We start from the raw sequence: 12500 nt of genomic DNA, 5'->3' as shown, positions 1-12500 counted from the left end.
GGGCCAGACTTGACGCAGCAGTCGCTCATTGCTCTCCCAAGAATCCTGAAAAACAATGAACACGCCACAGTGGGCCCACCATCTGCTTGGTGGAGGGAACATTTCTTGGCTCTCAGTGTTGTTAGTGGGACATAATAGGAGCTGCTGTCATAGCCACATTTAAATGCAGTTTGATGCTCATTTAAAACAGTTTTACTAAGACAGTCTCTAAATAAACTCTTGCTGTACGTCCCTTACTGGACTTAAACTAAGAAGTATTTTACCCCAAGTACTAATACCAGTTCATTAACCTTTTGATTGTAGTACTTCAGTGTCCATCAGAATTCAGCCTTAAGGAGCAAATCTGAAAACATTTGTTGTAAAATATCACAAAAACATCTGCAAGAAATACGAAATAAGAACTTTTATTCATAATATATTCATACTTTTACACAAGTAAAATAAAATGCATATCTATGGTACCATTGCAATCTCCATAAACAAATCGTGAGCATTCTTTTCATAAATGCTACCCACATACCTTCTTTCATGAAAATAGAACTAAAAGGAGGGGAGAACATTTTAGAAACATAAAAAACATAACATTACCCAACAAATGCATCACTTTGAATAAATTATGGGGGAGATTGTTTATCTTCAATAAACGGACCCAACATTCTTTGTGTGCGCTCGTCTTTGATTCCCTGTATTTGTTTTTTTTTTGTCTTTCTTTTTCTCTTAGTCTTCCTGTGGTCAGTCTAAGCTGTAAAAGCTTTTGAGAGGGAAAAAGGGAGGAGTCTCCGAAGTGTAGCTTAGACACAGTACAGTTAAGTACATAGAGAACAAACAATTTTGGGCACCAATTCATTATTTACATTAGGTCTGTATTGTTCTGTAAAGGCATCCATTTTGTTAAATGTGCTCTAACGTCTTCTCTGTGGTTTGTTCTCACCCACATGGGGACAACGTGACTCGTCGCTCTTCAGTCACTGTTCGTTGTAGATGTCACCGCATCTTCGGTATCATTGTCATGAGCATCAACAATCTTGAGTCCTGTATTCAGGGTGAGAGCAGGAGTCCTATGACATGGCTAGAGATATCCAGATGATGGGAATGAAGAGAACGCGCAGCACTTGCAGATCAGAACCCCGGCCTTTGATGCAGTGGGTGTCTGACTTGGGCTTTTTAGAACACTTCTTTTTCTTTTTGTTTGACACTGTAGATGATTCCATTGGCTGATTGTCTATAAAGTCTGGACTTAAGTTTTCCAACGACTTGTCCAGGGTGTTGGACAAGGTCCCCAGCGGTCCATCGTTCTGTTTGTTCTGGGTTTCGTTTTTCGTTCGTTCTGGCTCCTTATATTTAGTCTTCGACATGTTCTCCTTTTCCTTTAGTGGGTTGTTAGTGATTTGACGGCTCTTGCCAGAAAGGATGGAGGACTTGTCGTTATCTCCAAGGCAACACCTAGGAATGGTGTCCCCCAAGGGATTTTCAGTGGAAGGGAATTTCCCATTTTGTCCTTTTGAGCTGAACAGATTGGTCTGGATTTGGGGCATTTCCACGCAACCGTCTAAGTCTTCGCTTTTCAGACGTTTCAGGTCCTTTCCTGCAAGAAACTCGGGAACATTGCACTCCAATTCAGAGCTGGCACCCTTATAATGTTTGAACCAGTCCCACAAGGTTCTCGCTCGGCAGTCACAGATCCACTGGTTCCCATTTAAACGCAAATACTGCAGGGACACCAGCGGGTCCATTGTCTCTCCTGTCAAGACCGTAAGGTTGTTAAAGAACAAGAAGAGGGACGTCACCTTACCAAGATCAGTGAAGGCCCGGGGCTGGACATAGATCACCCGGTTTTCGTGCAGCAGTAGCCGATCAAGCTTGATTAACCCTCGAAACATGTTGTCTGTAACTAACTTGATCTTGTTATTGTGTAGGTAGAGATAGCTGAGGTTGGCAAGGTCCAGAAAAGTGTCATCATGCAGGGTTAGAATGTTATTGTCCTGCAGGTAAAGGTACTGTAGGGAGAACATTCCTCGGAAAACCCCGACAGGCAGCTCTGACAGGCCACACCTGTGCAGGTGCAACGTGTGCAACTTGGTTAAGCCCCGGAACGCCGTAGGGCTGATGGTGCGGAGGTTGCTGTTGTCTCCAATGTCCAGCTCCTCCAGTTTTTCCAAACCGTAAAAAGCTCCGGCCTCAATGTAGCTGATGTTATTAGAATAGAGCCAGAGAACCGTGAGATTGTGGCACGAACTGAAGCTGGTGGACCTCACCACCGTTAGCTTGTTGCTCTGGAGGAATATCCGCTGGCTCCGCACCGGGATCTCGGTTGGAATGGAAAAGAGTCCTTGCTGTTGGCAGGCCACAGTCGGCCTGGGCTCGCTGTAGCACACACACTTGGCAGGACAGCTGTCAGTTTGAGGCACAAGGTTCAGCCACATTACCAGAAACAGGAGTCGGCCCCCTGCAAAACAGAAGAAGACGACGGGTGATCAGTAAGTAGCAATAAATATCAAAAGTCAGACATCTGTCACAGGCAAAGAAGGAGGACTCGGGTTAGGCAGCAGGATAGAACAGCTGTAATAAATGAAGTAAATCTGATTCCAGGTAAATCCAAACCTGTGCGGTCTCTCACATCTATGAGTAGCTGAGAGGAGCCGTGTGGACGCAGGCTCGTTTAAGCTACGGTGGGTGGCTTTTATGTGGAATTAGCTCCTTCTAATAGCGTGGACATAACTAATAGTGTTTCAGCCTTCCTGAGGTTGACATTTAGCCTGACGCTGGGAGATAAGCTTTCATGCCAGGCTAAGAGATTGATGCCTGGGGCCAAAGTGGGAAAAGGCTGTAGAGACCCTGCTAGAGTTTCCACTGCAGAGCCACGACTGAAGCTGTTTTTTTTTCTATCTGCAGCATGAAAACCAGATACACAAGGGGTGTGATAGCACTCAGAGCGAGGCCGGTTAGGACGCTTGCATGCGTTGTGTTTAAAATACGGTGTATTCCGTATTTGCTCACATTAATTATTTCTACATGTCCTCTGCCTTCTCCTCCGATCAGCTTGCAGCCCAGCCTCGTGACGATTAACGCATCGGGGAGGGGCTCCTGCACTGTAGCTACAGCGCAGGTGAATTCCTTCATGTGCAGATGAAGCTGTCATCGTGTCACAGGCATGTCTGCAGCAGCATCAGCATATAATGGCAGCTAGTCCTTCAAATCCACCAACTGCCTCAGTTCTTGTCCTTACTGAGGATTGCCAGTCTCTGCTCCCATGCACATGTAAGGGATCCCAGGCTCACAGGCATGACAGGTAGTAAGGCTCTGGGAAAATGCATGACCTCCACTCATCCCCCGACCCCCCGGCCGCGCCCCCCTCCCCTCATTCCCCTGCACTGTGTTGTGGTGCAGCTCATCCCTGGACCTTGTTAAACGGAGCTCTGGTGTGGCCTGACACAAGCCCTCTGCTGCACTTTCCCTCCAATCTCCCTGCTCAGCCGTCAGACTGCCACCGGAAAGCTGTCAAGACTTTCCACTCTTTCTGCATCGCAGCACTTTTCCCTCAGCCCTGCCTAACAATAGCGATACTTCATCGCGCGGCGCTCCGCGGATCTCCTCTACCGTCTTCCCTCTTCTCCTCTCTGCTGTCTATTCATTAACAGGCCATTTCTGCCCACGCGTTGCATGTCAAAGACCGGTTTCCTCAGCACTGAATAATACGCATTGTCTTTGTTCGCATGGAATTAATATTTTTTGACCTCACTTACAGCATCTTCACATCTGTGCAATGGTGATAACAAAAAAATGTGTTTCAAATGTGCATCTGCAGGTCAAGTGTTGAATAACTCTAATCCTCAGATAACCTTGTTCCTCTCGGTTGTTGTTGCCTTGTTGAAAAATACTTTATTATTACAAATTAAAGAGTTCCTCATTATTATCTGTCAGCTCTGGTTTCAAAATAATGCTCTGAGCACCTCCGTTTGGTTCCTGGCCCCGCTAGTGGCCTGTCATTGTTCAATGGCAATCATCCCTCGATTTAGGGGCAGATGAGCTCTTTCCTCCTCTCTGACACAGCGGCCACTTCAGCTTCGAGTAAAGGCCATCGTTGCTTCCCCTTCACAACAAGCAAAGCCGCTATTTAAGGAGTCTGCGGATGACAGTCTGGAGATTTGACCAATTAAACTGTGTTTCAAAAGTCCTTCGTAGTGATTACAGATAAAAGCAATGTAGTTAAATCAACAAGCAGGGACACGGGTCGTCTTCCGAAACAGATATCGCCTCCGACTACTATATCTGAAGGTGACAGTAAAATCTTATTCTGCTTTAGGGATGATCAATCAGGAATTAAATGGAGTATTGGAAAAGGGAAACAAACATAGGTCTGAAAGCAACCAGTGCTGTGGACAAACACAAACCAAACACAACATCCAACTTCCAAGTTCACTGGTGCTCGTAGCTAGAGTGAGTGGGGTGTGGTGGTGTGAGTGGGTGCAGACAGCTTGGGTCGCTTCTTCTACCAGAGTCCTCTCTCACGTTTGAGGGTCTAAGCAAACGCTCAGCGCCGCGTTTGTGTTAAAAATGGAAATGCAACACGCATGCACGCCCTTCGTCACGCTCTGAAAACCGCCGTGGAGGCAGAGGGCACATCAGGACGGGGCTCGGATTCATCACGGTGGCTCCACTTTGAAGGGCTGAGGATGGGGCAGGGACGGCTAACATGACAGTCTTATCCCCTTGGCCCTGAATGGAAGTGATGTCTCTGTCAGAGATGAATCACGGCGCTGCTCCGCAGGGACCTCCTGGCCTCCTTCTCAAATCATACATTGTTCTGCTGCTCAAAGGAGGGTTTGCATTTAATATAGACATGATCCCTCTCTCTGAGGTCATGTGTCTTGTGTGAAAACGTCCATGCATATGTGAAGTGTTTTATGTCATGTTGAAATGAGTAACTTAGAGGAAAGCTATAGGAAACAACGCAGATTAAAAGTCTGTGGGTAGTAAGTCACAAAATGTTATAGAATCACTAAACAAAATGTTTTCATGTGCTCTGTCGTTCCACAGAACTAATATGCTGTGTGCTATTTACTATGTTTGACTTTGACGTCTGGCTTCATTATTATCAGCAGTGAGAATTCCAGTTTTCGCTCTGTTTGCCATTGTTAGATGAGGCTCTGACATTTTTATAATTAATGTTCTGTTTTTGCCTCCGTGGAATTTGTTAATATGTTTTCTTCATTTCCAGCTTCTGAAAACGGTTGAGCTCTCTGCTCCCGTCTGCTGCTTATTGCCCAGTTCTGTTACCAACAAATATCGATCTACATGCTAGAAAAGTTTCCATCAAGTGCTTAAAGTCCAGCTGCACGTAATGTATTTCATTTGAACTTTGATGTTGTAGTAGAAATGGTGGTACAGAAAAGTACGAACAAATACTGCATGAGAGGAGAATACTTTTCATGACACACAGAAGACCTGTACAAAGTTCTAAACCCCCATGTAGCGCAACGAAGTTGAAAACCTGGAACCTGAAAACCTTCTTTTGTCGGACTTCACTGAACTTCTGGCTCCAACGGGGCTTAAGGGATGTGTCCCTAATTAAAGAATATTGTTGCTACTGGAAATTGATCCCTTTTGTGTACTTTGACTTCTTTGAGCACATTGTAAAATTAATATTTCTACTTTCACTTGTAGAGTTTTTGATAAAATACTATTTCTGCAAAGCAGTGAATTACTAAGTAGCCTAGAGTTACTCTGTCATGGCAGAGCTGGAGAATATTCCATTTAAATTTGCTTTGAACCTCTTTTCCCTCATAAGCTGGTAAAAAAAAGTTATATTATAGCAAAGAAATGGTCTTCACTTTCAAGAGCATCAGTGAATTGCAGAGAGATTGGTTGGTGGGGCACATTCATATGGAAAAGGTTGTGATCAGAAAGTACAGCGTTCAAAGATGGACTTTTTCAATTACTTAGTTTTCAGTGTAGTTATTCTTACTTTTAGGTCAAGTAATATATTTTATACTTGTAATTTTTTTTTTCATTAAAAGTGGAACATATACCTAATATGTGAATGTTTATTATTAAAATTTCTGAATTGGATTTGTTCTGAACCCAATTCTTCTTCACAAAGATAGATTTGCTCCTGTCTTTACAAGATTAATGTGCCAGATGTGATGATCTTAAATAAAGATGCTCACATCAGATCAAACAGGTTATTTAGGACGCGCAGGGCCAGCGACTGGAGACGGAGTCCCTGGCAGCTTCATGCAGACGAGGACACAATTAGAAGACAGATGAGGTCCTGTTTGACACACATCTGACACAGCGCTTGGCCAAGCAGATGGCTCATGAATAACAGAGCAGGAGGAAACGCAGTCGAAGCGGCGCCGACGTACAGTACAACCAAGGAGCGTGGAGCCGACAGCGCTCGTACGTGTGTCCGGAGGAAAAGCGAAGCGTTGTGATGCAGCGTTACTGCAGAGGTTGTCGTGTCGCGCTACTGAGAGGTGACAGCGGTAACAATAGGCCGCGGGCCGGCGTCATCCTGACAGTGAGAGAATGAGCGCGCAATCAGAGGGTTGTCGGATCGAATCCCCACTCCACCGCCCGACAACTGCAACAGAGAGTGGAAGGTGTGGAGCATCACACATGGAGCCCTGAGCGACGCAGGGAGCGGCCGGCGGCTCAGATCTGCCACGCGTCGTCTTTCCCTCAACCTTTACAGGCTATCATTTGAACTGGTGTTGACAGATGCTGTGGTTTAGTGCACAGAGTCAACATCAGGTTCACCTGCTGGGAACTACTAAAGGTCTGCTTGGTGAAGGTCCTCCACAACGACAGAAGCGTAATTTTGCTATTTTTACTGTATGTAGGAGTTATTATAACCGTTATGCAAAAATCTAGAATTGGCAGACATTTCTTATACTAGTGAATGTATTTGCAAGACTCCCAGCAGATTTATTTAATAAACGGAAATGGCTTTTTATTTACACACGACTCAGGCAGAAATAAATGAGCTTAGATAACCTCTGTGGTGGTGGAGTCACTACAGGCGGTTCCTCACAGCTGTAGTGGAGCTCCAGCTCACTGTAAAAGTCTGCAGGAGGTCGCGCTGAGCAGCTCCGGTCCAGCTCCGCTCGCGCCTCCTCGTGTCACAGGACACGTACGAAGCCGTGCAACACGCGTGATTCACGTCCAGCGATGGAGGCGGAGAATGATGCAGGCATTAATGCAGGCGTCCACCGAGCGCCAGCGTCCAGATGCTCCTCCAGCCACAGAGCAGCAAACATTCGGACCGGCCTACTTCTGGTTCTGAGCGGTGCCGGCTGCCAGGAGCACAGCCACGCGTTCCCGCTAACAGCCTGTATGAGCTCTTATCTTATCTACACACGGCTGCTGAGAGAATAAATGAGCAACAACACAGGCCCGTGTGCCTGGGTGCTGCTGAGCTCCTACTGTAGCAGCACAGGTGCTCCCAGTTCACCAGCAATTCTCTTTTTTTAGCTTGAAACAAGTGTCTTCGTCCTCGAGCACTTTAGTGAACGAAACACACAACAATACGAAGCCATCACTGCCTTGAACCTCCACAGCTTCTAGTGAAGCCTCACTGCTGTTATTGAACTGTACTCTACGTCCCCTCTATTTCTAGGCTGTTTCGCAGCATGTGACCATCACTGAGTCTTCAGCTGCTTCGCTCTTTGTCCCAGTAGAAGAATTCATAAATGGCTGCATTTAGAAAGTAATATGAACGTGCTGCACTTATTGGCGCTCAGAGCACAGAGTGCAGAACCGGACCCGCGGCTCCAGCGTCTCGCTGCAGGACGCGCCTCCATGAGCGGTGGGCGACTGACCCACAGCCACACAGCCCTCATTGTGAACAGGCTTCTTACATTTCAGGTGAATCACCACTGTCGAACTGAGTCACGGTCTCTCACGCAGCTCTGGGGTTTTCATGTCAACAGTCTGAAATTGGCGAGAATTGTGAAACCCTCACAGTTAATGCACTGCGTTGGCATAAAAGCAAATGAGGCCTAATGAACCACCGCTGTATTATCTAAAAAGGATAATGGCCCGAGTAAAAACTGGATGATGGCCGCGGATAATGCTAACACGTCCTCGTGTGAAGTGTCAGCTGGAGAGGGAGCGCGACGACGGCGCCCGCAGGCCGCTCGTCCGGCCGCCGCGACCCAAACAGACACGTCTGAGCAGAGAACACGCTGTAATGGTGCTGCTTTGATGTCCATGCATCCTGTCGTCGCCAAAGGCACGGTCGCCCCCTCCAGGAATGCTCCACTCCCAGTACAACCGGTGCAAACTTTACATCTTTCTGACAGCTTCATTACTGCAGAATTCCGGTGTTTGGCAGCGGCGCTCACACTGGCACTTGTTGTTCTTGTCGAACAGAAACTAGCTCCAGATGAAGTGCTGTGTTTGTGTTAGTTACAATTGGGGAAAAACACATCAAACAAGCACTTAATCTTAGCCCAGGCCAGACAAAACCAAAGCCGTTCTGTCAGTGATCCATTTAGCTGGTTGGGAGAATTGCGGTGCTGAAGGAGTCGCTGTAGGGGAAACCAAAGAAGCATTTCTAAATTGCTGGCACCTTCGCTCCTTTGTTCTTGACATACACACTCCATTTAACTTTGCAAGGCCCTTGTGCTTTAATAGGAACAATTGCAAGAATGCACATTAGTCATTCCTGGGTTATGCACAGACAAATCTCTACAACTCTGAGGCCTTTTGAGGTCGCAGGCTTCTTATTCGAGTCAAGATGCAGCAAATGTGCTGGTGAAAATGAGCCGTGTCACAAGACAAACCATTATTGACATCCGTTTTACTGCCATTATGTGTCATCCAACCTCCCTCCGTCTTCTCCAGTTTCGCAGTATTGCGCTCAGCTGGATTTGCCAGCTGACTGTGCAGACTGGCTGCGAATGTGTCATCTGCAATCGCCTCAGACCGGCTGAGACCAAGCAAAAAAGCCTGTTTTAACCAGAGAGAACCACAAATATCACGCTGATCTGCGTTCAGGCCACAGCAACAGACACAGAGACGTACGCGCTTTAAAATGGGGTCAACACGCAAGCGTTGGGAGCTACGAGTATCAGATATCACCTCCCCGACATCCCTGTGACATGCACACACGGGAAATGAGCTTTTGCCCAACAAAACATGACTTTTTGTTTCCAGCAGCCAGAACAGCAACAGGAGCAGTGACGCCAGTGGCTTTCAGCTTATACTCGTGAGGCTGTGCAGATCTGGAGGTGGAGGATCAGCTGGGTCCATGTGAACCCGTTCACTCGGCGGCCAATTTTAGCCCATCACGTCAGACTGTCATCATTTCTATTCAACTTTTATTTACATCACATTCAATTACTGCGTCTCACACGATGCTCTGAGGTGCCGTCTGGTAAAAGAGCCATTCGTCATCCATTACCTCAAACAAAGGCTGTTTAATTCCTTTAGTCCCTGCCTCTTTAAACGCACGGTGAGAGCAGACACACTGTACCCACAAGCATCTGTAAGGAATCGCCAGGGGACCAACGTTGTCCTGAGACTAGCAGAAAATGAAAAGAATAAAATAAATAAATTACTTAGATCATTGTGCAGGCGTTGACTAATTCTGGCCAGCTTTCCTGTAGATCCATCTATTTTGGATGTGTAGGCAGCCCCGGAGGCACGTTGACCTGAAAAAGACACAGCGCTCCTTTCCTTTCATCTTGCGAGTGGGTTCCAAGCTAATGCACGAGGGCCAATGAGACGCGGCCTACGTCTGCGGTTGTGTCCTGGAACAAGAGCGATTTGTTCGCATCGCACTGGACGTCTTCTACACACGTCTTCTCCTTCTAAAATAGCCTTGTCAAAGGGAAACATTGGCATTTGTTGCGCAATGACAACTATTGCAAATGTGGTAAACATTTGTGGAGGCAGCCGTACTCTGTGAGCGCACGTGGGCGGATCTTTGACTTCAGCGAGGTATAGGATCCCTCTTCTTCCTCTGCCTCCGCACGCATCTGATTCATTCTCCGTCCTAGACCTTCCACCTGAACCTAAAAGCTGGCAGCTTTGAATCCCAACTTGGTCAGCTTCTTTTGACTCACACACAGTTTTTACTGAGGCACGAACAAACGGAGACATTCAAGCACCACTGTACAGTAACCATCCTGCAGCATCCTGACTGAAAGCAGGAGAATAGCACTGATGTCAGAGGCACAGCCATGAAAACTGGACATATTGAGAATAAAATGTGGGGGAGGTGCAGTAAATCTGTGATGGTGAGGTGAGAGGAAAACGCTGAAAGTCAGTCACACACAAACTACAATGTACAAAGCAAAGAGAATCCGCAAAAAGCTCATCCACCTTACAAATGATCTGATCTGTACAGCACCGCAGCAAAATACATACTTTAGGAGCAGTTTGATTATTTAGAAGAGGCTGGGAGAGTGTGACTGGACTGTTTTAGTGGACATTGTGAGTCTGTCGTAACAGCTGTGGCCTAGTTGGGTTAATAGGCCCATTTCAGGAAGGATCTTATAGCGCGCACTACTTCCTTTGAATAAATGAAGGAAAAAGACTTGTGCATTATTTACCAGCTGCCTTAGTACTGCTGTGCCCTGTGCAGACAAAGTGGCCAACTGCAGGAAGATGGATTTTTCTGCAGAGCAGCTCAAATAAGAAAAATAGAGGAAAAACAGAGAAGCGGGAGGCACGCGGACATGGAGACATTAGCAGCGTCCCCGCCCAGTCAAGCTCCCATTCGGCTGGATGTCTTTGCAGCAGCACGTCTGCTGTTTCATCCTCCTCCTACCTGTTGGTCTGATAAGGCTGGTTCTTTGCATCAGAGGCCACCTTCTTTTCCGGAAAGGTCGGGTTGTGGCCCACAGCTCAGCTCACGCTGCGAAGTCATCATTCCTGCGCTTTATCTTAAAGCTGAGAAACATACGCGGCAGGGCGCCTGCCCCGCGCCCTCCGGCCCCTTCTCTCCTCACCTTGGACCCAACCCTGACAGGTGGGAGGGGAAGCGGTGACGTGTGCCACCGCTTTCACAACACCTCACCACAAACGGGCATCAGATAAGCCTGGGGTGAAGCTCGAACAGTGAAGAGTCAGTGCGGTGTGAGCGATGGGCTGGTCTCGCGGCTCCCAGCACCGCCAGCCTTCCTCGCTTTGGGGCGAGCGAGCCACAGGATGAGAAGGGGGAAAAACCTGTCCGGTCAGCAGACCTCCCTCTACCTACTGTACCCGAAGCTGGAATCTCCACACTCCTTCCTGAGATTACAACAACACGTTTGTGTTGAGTCTCCAACCACTCTCACTGTAAGTGATGTGCTAGCACAATTTGCGTGTCACTGTACTGCGGAACGACCCGACTGGCAGAAGCTCCCGCTTTGCTGCCTGGGTAATGAGTCATTTCTGCCCTGGAGAAAAACAATCTGGTATTTTTAAACTACATCCTGGAGCTGTTCGTTCCCCGCGGACCTTCATCTTTGCGCTCTTGGTGGCTTGCAATATGAATGCCATTTCTAGTGCTCGTGCTAATGGATCTCATATGTCTAAATAATACAGATGTGTTACAGTGCTTTAATGAGGCTCTTGAACCTTCCTTACAGGTTTGTAAACTTTGCAATGAAGACATCAAACATTGTGTTCCATGTATCACGTCTGGAGCCAAAGCTGTGGACCCGGTTCAGGGGGACACGGTGGTGGTTCAGTGATGCTCTGAGGCTGCAAATCTGCGATAAAACAAATGTCATCTGTCTTAGTTAGAAAACATCAGGATGTTAAAGTACTGTACCACAGTAGCTAATGTGTCCTGCTGCTTCCTCTAGTGTGAAATGAAACATTACTAGACTGAAAAGTATTGATCCTGAAGTAAATATGACATTTGAAGCAAGGACCTTGCTGCTCTTTGTTCTGCTCTAATTATCAGCTTCCAATTTGTCAAAGCTTTGGACTGTTTGCTTTGATTGTTTGCATTAATACATGAGACAGGATCTATACTCGTCTTTTCCTGCGTACAGCGAGTTTTGCATTGTAAAAAAACGAAAAAAAAAACAGCAGCGCCTGATGAAATCCCTCTATTTCTAATTTGAAACCCTCTCAAGGCTCCTCTCGCCATCTGCATTCTTCTTGGAGAGGCACGAGCCTTGTGCCGCATCACCTGAGCAGCCTTCACCTGACAGCAGGGATTTCACTCATTCTGCTGAGCTCGCCACCGCTCTGCGCCTTTCTCCGCTGCCACTGTCATGCTAATTTAGTGGCACGCGCTGATGAGAGCACTCACATTTTAGAGCTTCCTCATAGACCTTATCATGGGCTGGCAATTAAAGTTATGTGTTGTTTGGAACGATGGTAATTTTCCTCTCTACTGGCTCCTGGGGAAAATCAGCTCAATCAAAAGGTCAGAAGATAACGACATGCAGGTATAAACATGATTTCCAAGAAGAAAAAGAGCTTTGAGGCTGTTAATACAGAAGCAGGGAGCTGCGTCGTGGCCTCACACTCTTCCAGTGCATTTCTACAGGGCATCA

General features: G+C 46.9%; 1 protein-coding gene across 1 annotated transcript in view; it reads right to left on the bottom strand.

Annotated features, from left to right (window-relative positions):
• Nucleotides 1-388: 388 nt before the first annotated feature.
• Nucleotides 389-12500, bottom strand: part of rtn4r (reticulon 4 receptor) — a 31004-nt gene continuing 18892 nt past the window's right edge. The window contains exon 2 of the mRNA XM_029162435.3: nt 389-2446. Coding sequence (XP_029018268.1) covers nt 1059-2446 — 1388 coding nt within the window. The 3' untranslated portion in view covers nt 389-1058. The remainder of the gene's footprint in view (nt 2447-12500) is intronic.

This window comes from Betta splendens, chromosome 9 (genome assembly GCF_900634795.4).
Source record: "Betta splendens chromosome 9, fBetSpl5.4, whole genome shotgun sequence".
Classification (NCBI taxonomy): domain Eukaryota; kingdom Metazoa; phylum Chordata; class Actinopteri; order Anabantiformes; family Osphronemidae; genus Betta; species Betta splendens.
Note: the sequence above shows the minus strand (reverse complement) of the source record. Positions and strands in the feature narration are given on the sequence as shown.